General features: G+C 54.2%; 1 protein-coding gene across 4 annotated transcripts in view; it reads right to left on the bottom strand.

Moving 5' to 3' along the window:
* Positions 1–3,616: 3,616 nt before the first annotated feature.
* CNTFR (ciliary neurotrophic factor receptor) overlaps positions 3,617–8,623 on the bottom strand; it is a 203,716-nt gene continuing 198,709 nt past the window's right edge. For all 4 annotated transcript variants that reach the window (XM_015615563.3, XM_015615566.2, XM_015615565.2 and 1 more), the window contains 3 exons: positions 7,308–7,488; positions 5,690–5,834; positions 3,617–4,807 (listed from right to left, as the gene is read on the bottom strand). In XM_015615563.3, coding sequence (XP_015471049.1) covers position 4,807; positions 5,690–5,834; positions 7,308–7,488 — 327 coding nt within the window. In that variant the 3' untranslated portion in view covers positions 3,617–4,806. The remainder of the gene's footprint in view (positions 4,808–5,689; positions 5,835–7,307; positions 7,489–8,623) is intronic.

The raw sequence follows: 8,623 nt of genomic DNA, 5'->3' as shown, positions 1-8,623 counted from the left end.
GGGAGACACTTTTCATTTCATGCCTAAGCCACTACTCTGCTGCTCAGCCACATGGCTCCATTAAGTCCCTTTCTGGCTGCCTTCTTTCCATCAATCACTCCGTCTCCACGAGCAGCCCAGACACCGGATCTGGGTTATAAATAAGACAATCAATCAGCGATGCTATTAGATAAACAGAGTGGCAGAAGCCAAATTAATGCTTGGCTTTTTCTTGAAAGGGAGGAAAAAAAGAGTCAATTGCTTATTAGAGGACCCTGGTGTGGTCTGGTCTCCAAGCTGCAGCTGAGCCGGGTGAGCTGTGCTTGGCTGCTGTGTCTGTGCGTAGGGAGGTTGGGGATGCTGTGAGCACATAATCCCTGTGGGTCACCCTGGCCAGATCAGGGAGAGGGCTGGGGCAGACTGGAGGTGAACAGGGAGGTTGTAGCACTGGGGCAGTGTGGGAGATGGGAAAACAGTGGTGGGAGCTGCCCATCTGGGCAGTGAGGAGGTTTCAGGGCTGGTCTAGCTGGGAGGGAGGGTATGAGGCTGCAGGCAGAAGTGTCTGGAGACCAGGGACACAATGCCAGGACAGACACTGAGCCAGTCAGGATGGACACAAAGAAGAAGAGCATCACCGCTTGGAGGCTTTTCAAACAGCAGGCAGTGTCTTCTGGAGGTGAATCAAGTTCTTGTCTGGAGCCACCAACGAATAAGATGGTCCAAGGCTGTCATTTGTGGTATGTTGTGACCATCTGTCACCTCTTGTTGCTACAAACCTCTGCCTTACAGCATTGTGAGGGTGCCCAAGGCTGTTTTTACCTCCAGGGTCTGCACCTGCAGCTCCATCTGCTTCTCTGTGTGGTGGTGGCTGATTGATTCAAAGCTCCTGGGCTCATTCCTGAACCAAAGAGGTCAGAGAAGAAACTTTCCTCTTGGTGGGACCTTATTGCCTGATCTACCCCTCCTTCCACTGAGGAAGAAAGCCCTCGGAGGAAGGCCATAATCTGCCAAAGCCATCCAGTGTACAGGAGACATAAGCTTTTTCTGAATCAATACTGTGCTTTGGGCTGGGCTCTTATACTTGCTGGACTTGACACTACTGCAGATTGAGGACTGGGAGAGTTTGAGCTTCTCCAAGTCAAGCTGATTGTTTACAGTCTCATCCCTCACAGAAGCTGCTCTTCATGCTTTTATCCCAGGGACCACCGTTCCACCAGCTCCTGCTGCTTTCACCTCCACCTGACACTTCTCCCATTTGCTGAGATGGAGTGGGGTGTCTGCCCCTGGAGGACCAGTCTGCCCGTGTACAAAAATGGAGCAGCTCTCCTCTGCCAAGAGGCTCAAAAGAACCCACCTGGCATTTCCACCCAGCCCAGCAGGATCTCAGGTGGGGACTGGCAGTGCCCCTATGGGTGTGCTTTCCCAACAGCTGAGCCTGCTTTCATTCCCCATTCTCACCTGTGACTGTGCCAGACTGTGGCAGAACTGAACTCACAGCACAGTACTCACTGCTCCTCCTTCATCCACCAAAGCATATCACCCCATCACAGGCTATGCAGTGCACTCCTGTCAGCCTAATTTGTGATAAATAAGCTGTTTGTTATGCCCTGGGAAATCCAGGCTCCTGGGAGGCTGGTGTGGGAGCAGGCAGATTTTCTGACTATTGGGTCAGGGAGAATGAGGTCTCTGCTAGCAGCTGCCAAAGGAAGGATGCAGGAGGTGTACTTATTCGGGCCCATTCCACTGTTCAGCCCCCTTTGCTCAAGCATGGAGGGTGGAAAGTGGTGGTTTCTACTTCCTCCAAGGCTTCAAGTCCAGGAAATAGCTCCTGCTTTCCAGCTGATCCCTGTTGCAGAGCTTGGGGAGCTCCGTGCAAGGTTGCTCTCACATCAGCAACAGTCCAAAACAACACCTAAGGTGGGATTTACTGCCACATATGAGCTGGGAAGATGCAGGGACCCACTGCACCCGGGTGATGTATTGGATTTCAGGTTATGTGATGCACAGGTCTCTCTGAGCATTGTAATTCCCTCTTTCTTCCTGTATGGATTTAAACTGCTAAGTGGATGGATTTTCTGCTTGGCAGGGATACTCCCCTGGGACCTTCCCCAGTTTGAAACATCTCTGCACATCTGTACATAATATTCCTGGGGCACTTAATGAGTGGGCTTTTACGACACCCCTTGCTTTATAGACTGCTGCTTAACATGGCCAGGCACCACAGTGGGGCTGACAAACGGCATCCCAGAGCCAGTGGAAAGCTGAGTACCAACTCCAGGTGCTGGATGATGCCTGGGGCTCTGTGTGAAAGCCACTCCTCTCAGATGGCTTCTCACACAGCTGCCCTGAGCAGTGGAAGCACCACTCCCTTGGTCCCAGAAACAGCTTGAGAGGGACAGGTTTCTTCTGCTTAATAACCTGAGACAGCATACCTCTGGACCAGCTATGGAAGTCCTGGGAGGAGATGAAGGCAATCAGTCTGTCTGGGATGATTCCCCCTGGCAAGGGCTGGGCCTGACATTTTCATCTCTGCTAAGAGCTGTCCCTTCCCCCTGCCCCAAAGAGCCATCTGCTATGGTAGATTACCCCAGCTTTTAGCACTGTGAATCCATAATTAGTGCATAATTAATTACCAGATGTTTTTAACACTAATGAAACATTAATAAATGACGGAGGCATGTTGTCTGGTAATGGAACATTAACCAGTGAACCAAGTCAGCGCTGCCGCCGGCATGGCCGAGGCAGAGACAGGTCTGCATCTGATGGAACTCTTCCCTAAGCAAAGCCCCAATATTGTTCAAATCACAGCACGTGCCTGGTGGGAGAAAGTGACCAGCTTGGTGCTGCCTTCAGGCTTTGCAGAGGTGAGTCTGTTGCTCCTTCCCCTCCATCCTTTCATTCCTTCCATCCACCCCACGCATCCAGCCAGCCACACACACATCTCCCTGCAGTAGAGACTTAGCTGGGGAACCGGAGAGGCAGTTTTCTGAAAAATGGAGCTTTTCCCCCTAGGCATTGCTTGATGGCATCCCTGCTCCAGGGGGTGCTCACAAGCAAGGCACATGGGGAAAGGACAGACTCTAGCAATGTACTTTGCTGCACCACACTGGGTGCCTGGGAGCCCTGCCCTGACAGAAGTTTAATTCAGAGCATTTGGGCCAGTGACATTTTCCTAACATGAAATTATTAATCAGACATGGGAAGTGCATTAGTTGTGACTACGTGCCACCTGCAGCCCCCAGGCTGGGGCACAGGCAGGTCTCCATCCCCCTGCCTGCCCGAGAGATGTCGGGGTGCAGCCAGTGTTTGGGGACACAAGAGGCCTGTGAATGGGGAGATGTGTCACAGCATGGGTGTCATATGGGGTGGTGACAACCACCTCCTTTCCTCACCAGGAGCGGCTGGGCATCCCCCTTGCACCTTCTCAGGATGTGCTGAAGGCTAGCTTTTGGGTCTCCCACCCCTCTGGGAAGATGGTGCTATGGTCTCAAAGGCCAGAGCTGGCTCCAGGTTGTGTGTGTGTCCCCCCTCAGTGCTGCTCCCACGTCTTCCCCAACTCAGCCAGCACCATGCACAGAAACAGGCAGCCAAAACCAGCCTCTCCAGATGGAAGGGAAATAGCACCCAGAGCCGCCAGTCATCATGAAATGAACATTTAATGAAGACAGTCTCTCCTGGTGCGTGTGAGTGTGTGCGTGTGTGCGTTGTCTCTGTGAGCTTAGTTTTATCCCCTCTATTACTTTTTTTTTGATTCTTTTTTCTTTTTTTTATATATATACATCTATAAAAAATTCAAATACAGCATGTCAACAGTGGGAATACTAGGACGTACGGTATTAAATACTGCGCTTGGGTCCAGGCAGGGCCAAGAGGAGGTGTCTTTACAAAACAGGACTTCGGGCAGGAGGGGGAGGAGAGCAGAGCAGGCATGGGGACATCTGGGGACAGCCAGGGACAGCAGGGGACAGCGGGGCACAGGTCTGCAGGGCTCCAGCTCTAAAGGCAACAGCAGAGCTATTCTGCTTTTGTTGGAGAATGAGACAAAGACATCAATGGGGGTGATTCCCTGTATCCAACATGGTTAAAAGTTTGGGGGTGATGTTGGGGTGGGGTTGGGGGTGGCGAAGGCTCCTGCAGGGTGCTGTGGAGGGGGAGGTGGAGGGACAGCTCTCCCAGGTGCTCAGCAAGGGGCAGGAGGGTTTTATCGGTGTTTCACTTCCTTTTTTTGTTCCATTAAAACCCTGCCAGCTCCCTGCTCCCCAATCTGGTGAAAGCCACCAGCTCCCCCCTCCACCACCCCCTTGGAGGGGACCAAGAACCCCCCGCCCCGATCCGTGCACCCCTCCAGCTTCGCCACATGGTCGAGAGCTCAGGGGAGCGAGTCCAGTCCTTGGGGGACCCCCTTTTGCCACAAGGGGGTACACAGCTTGGAGCATCATTCCCCTCACCACCCCCCCGTTTTCATATCCCCTTTTCTCGGTGCGCTGCCGCACGGGCGGCGGGCACGTCTTTGGCGTGGGGGGGTTTAGCTGTATGAGTGGGGCCCTCAGCTGCGGCGCGGGGCACGGGCTCGCTTCACTTCGCTGAGGAAAGGGGCACGGAGATGTGTCTCCTCACTCCGGGCTGGGAGAGGATTTTGCGGCTCCCCAGGGGACGGCAGCGGCTCTGTCCTCCTCCGAAGTGACGGCGAGAAGCGTGATACGTCCTCAATGTGTGCAAAATCGAAGAGCTAAGAGACTCAACCCGGGAGCGGGGCGGCGGGGCGGGGGCGGCGGTGGGCGGTGGGGAGGCGGCTGCGCTGGGCTGCGGTGGATGGACAGATGGAGATCTACAAGCAGGGAGCAGAAAGGTCACGGTCTTGCACCAAACTCAGCTGTGCCCAGTCACTGGTGGGACATACCAGGCAGAATTTGGCTTTTTTTCCATAAGGGAAATTCACCCACGCAGCCAAACACATCATTTCCACCTCCTCCTCCCAGGGCTGGGCCTGCCCACCCTCCCCTGGCCGCATGCCACCACCTCTCCTGATGCCACCACTAGTGTCACACATGAGGTGACACTGTCAGAGGGCAGCAAAGAACCTTGTGCCCACAAGGGGTTTCTCTTTGGGCACCAAAGGATGGGTGGCATATCCTTCATCTCCCAAAAGTGATCACTGCTTCCAGGATCCATCCCTGCTCTTGGGCAATATGAGGACAGTAAAAGGGCATTTGGGTGTGACACCCATGAGACAGCAGCCCTGGTCTGTACAGGAGAGGGGCATATTGTAGCTCTCCAGGCTGCTAGCTCTGTTCTAAGCCAAATTAAGGACATTTTTGAGATGCAATCTGAATTTGTTGATCTCGGACAATTTTTCTTTCATCACTAAGCAAAGGCCTTAGATTTCCAAGTGTTTTCTTTGCCTCTTAAAAACATCAGCAGAGAGGATGGGAGAGGGCTGCTGAGAACAAGACATCAAAGACCGACCATTTTCCCAGCTTTGCTTGAAAGGCCATTTTCAGCTGAATATCCATCTGGAAAAGCAGTCAGACTTGGTGCATTTACAAAACTGAAAAAAACCCCGAACAACTTGTTCTCAATGCCCTTCACCCACAGTCTGGCTGGAGCATCCACTTACCAACCACATTAGAGTTCAAAGGGTCCCCATATCCCTGCCCCAGCCCAGTACCCACCTCCTGCCTTTGACACCTCTGATTTGGGAGATACTCACTAAATAAAGAGGACACTATAGGCAGCCACGACCAGTCCAGCTGTCCAACACACTGCCATGGCCCCGCTGCCCACCACAGCTCCCTTGTCACAGATCTTGGTGGTGGGTGGTGCCATGAAAGAGGAGGTGCTAGCGCTTGTTGTCTCTGCAAGGAAGGAGAGTGGATGGTGAGGGGAGCTGGGATGCCCTGGGATTCATCCAATAGGAGCAGCCCTGCTCCCCTGCTGGTGTGGATAGGACCCAGCCCCAAATCGCCCTTTTCAGTGCTATACCACACTAGGGCTGAGGTGGAGGGCTGGGATGATCCATGAGACTTTCCTGGCTGTGACAGTGGACCTACTGCTTGGAGAAGTTTCTGCCATCAAGCAGAGCTGGGCTTCCTTCTCATCCCCATCCTGACCAGCTGAACCACTCTCCTATGCACCGGCTCTGTAGGAATTTTAGCTAAAAAGTTCCAATGAGGCACTAATGCTCAGCTGAGAGCATCCCTCACCCACAGAACATGCCAGACACGTCAGGCTGCATCTGCTGGGCTGGCTCACAGGGTTTGTCCTGCTCTGTACTGAACCAGATGGATTGTCTATGCCTGCAGAGGGCTGCAGGACTGCAGGGAGTGCTTGGATGGCCAGTCAGCCTGGGGCAGCTTTGGCCACAGCCAGATGGACCCAGCACGTCCCTGGCCAGACTGTCTGGGCTGACTGGGGACCACAGGGTCTGTCTCAGCATCTTCAGATTCTATTGAGGTGTCACAGTGAGGCTCAGTGCTGGAGTTGGAGTGTCCCACATCAGCCCTGCCTGGCTGCACCAGGCTGCACGTTCAGGGATGTGTGTGCCAGGAACACATGTGTGAGGGACACACGTGTGCGTGCACACAGAGTGGGAGGGTGACACTGGAAGGGGCATTTGCATTTACCACAAGGCAGGTGGGGATAGAAGCAAAACCAAAACACTGGCAGTGCTGCTGCAAGGTGTTCCAGCACTCCTCGTGGGCGTTTATCCACCTGGGAATGGTGGGGGGGATGCAAATCCCTACTGCTGCCTGAATATCCAGGTGCTCTACCAGGTGCTGTTTTGAAAAGCAGGGGTTTCTGTGCATAGCAGTCAAGGAAACCAGTGCAGGGTCTGCTCCATCCTTTCTGGGAAATGGTGGGCTGATAACACCCATTTGGACACAGTCCCAGCTACTTCCTAGAAATAGAAACTTGTTAACTTGGTGGCTTTTATTTTGAGTTGGCATCCCTTTGAGCCATTGTGAAGGGTCAGAGGTGTGGGAGGGGGTAGGACTGGAGATGGGAGGGAGGGCTGGAGGAAGACAGCACCCTAGGGAACAACAACCACAACAACCACAACAACACAGTGGCCAGCCTCACTGTCCTGCCCCAAGCATCCTAGTGAGAAGGATGCTGGACCCAGGTGAGCTGAGTTAGCATTCTTCAGCCCATGGGTGCACCTGCTGACAGGGCCATGGTGCCGGGTGAAGGGCTGCAGCTCCAGGGCTCTTTGGGGGCTATCCCTCACCATGGACAAAACTTGCATGGAGCCAAAGAGGAGATCCCTCAGCCCAGAGTCCTTGGCTCCTTCTGAATGAAGCCTGTTTGTACTGGGAGGGGGCTCTTACCTGTGATCTGGGCCTCCGTGGTGAGATGCTTGGGCTCCTCTGTCCAGGGGGTGGCATGAACAGCCACACTCCAGTCACTCCACGTGCCAATGTCGTTGTCTTTGGCTGCCACCTGGATGATGTATTCCTTGCCAGCGTAAGCGTCCGTGATGGTGTGCGATGTCCCATCCGACAGCTCGACCTGGGGGCAGCAGCGGGGAGGGGAGGGTGGTCAGAGGAGCCGCCCGCAGGTGTAAGGCAATCAGTATATTTAGCTTGGCTAAACGATATTAACAAGACTTTTTCAGCACTTTTGGAAATACTGGGGTGTTGTGGGCAGAGGCACAAGCCCAGGACTGGGATGAAAGGGGAGGGAGATGCTCCAGCTGCAGCTACACTGAAGGTCTAAAGCCTTGGTTCCACTCCCAGATTCACGGCGTCAGAGCGGAGCAGCTTCCTCTAGAGGTCACCAGAAACTAGCAGATGTGTGTGCGGGCTCCCTCGGACATGTTAGGGCAGCTGGGAGTTGGATATTGCAGGCAGTGGGTGGGGTGTGCAACGCGCTTTCAGGGCACCACCGACAGTGCTGGGAGGAGGTCTCCCTGCCAGCAACACCTCTGGCCATCCTGATCCCGTGCCTGCTGGCATCCCGCTGTTTTGGCTTGCATCCCTCCAGCTGGGCCCTTGGATAAGTATCAAGTTGTGTCCAGACATCTTTCCTAGAAACTATTCCCTCTGTCCCATTGTCACTGCTGTCTGAGCCATAGAAGATCCTGCCATCCTTTGTGCTGCAAAGTGCAATGGTTTAACCCCATTTAACCCTCCAAGGGATCTCGGTTCCATTTGGAGCTTGGCTCCAGGACAGAGGGATGCAGGTGCTCCGCAGAAATGCACCCCGATGGCACAGATCCCGGTGAGCAAACGTGTGGCTGACAGAGGGGGAGGGTTCAGCATCCGAATGACCAGGGCAGGAGCATCTGGTAGAGGCTAAGTGGGACACTGCCCTCCTCCCCATCTCTGAGACTGAGGACCAACCTGCTGCCCACTTGAATCCCCCTCTGTGCTACTGTGTGTGGCATGGGGGGCACACAGGGCACCCCTTGTCTGCCCTGCACCCTGCCCAGACACATTTCTAATAAATGCTGCAGGATGAGGGGTGGTGTGGGACAGACACAGCCCATCTGCCAGGGGCTCGAGCATCACATCGTGGGTGGGGACAGCTTCATGGTGCTACACGTGTGGTGTCCTCCACATCTCCCCAGGCACCCAGGAGAAAGTCAGGCCCAGAATCACACTGTCCTGGGGAGCAGCAACAGCTCAGTGACAGGAGGAAGATC

Source organism: Parus major, chromosome Z, assembly GCF_001522545.3.
Source record: "Parus major isolate Abel chromosome Z, Parus_major1.1, whole genome shotgun sequence".
NCBI lineage: Eukaryota > Metazoa > Chordata > Aves > Passeriformes > Paridae > Parus > Parus major.
This window is presented reverse-complemented; position numbering and strand designations above follow the sequence as displayed.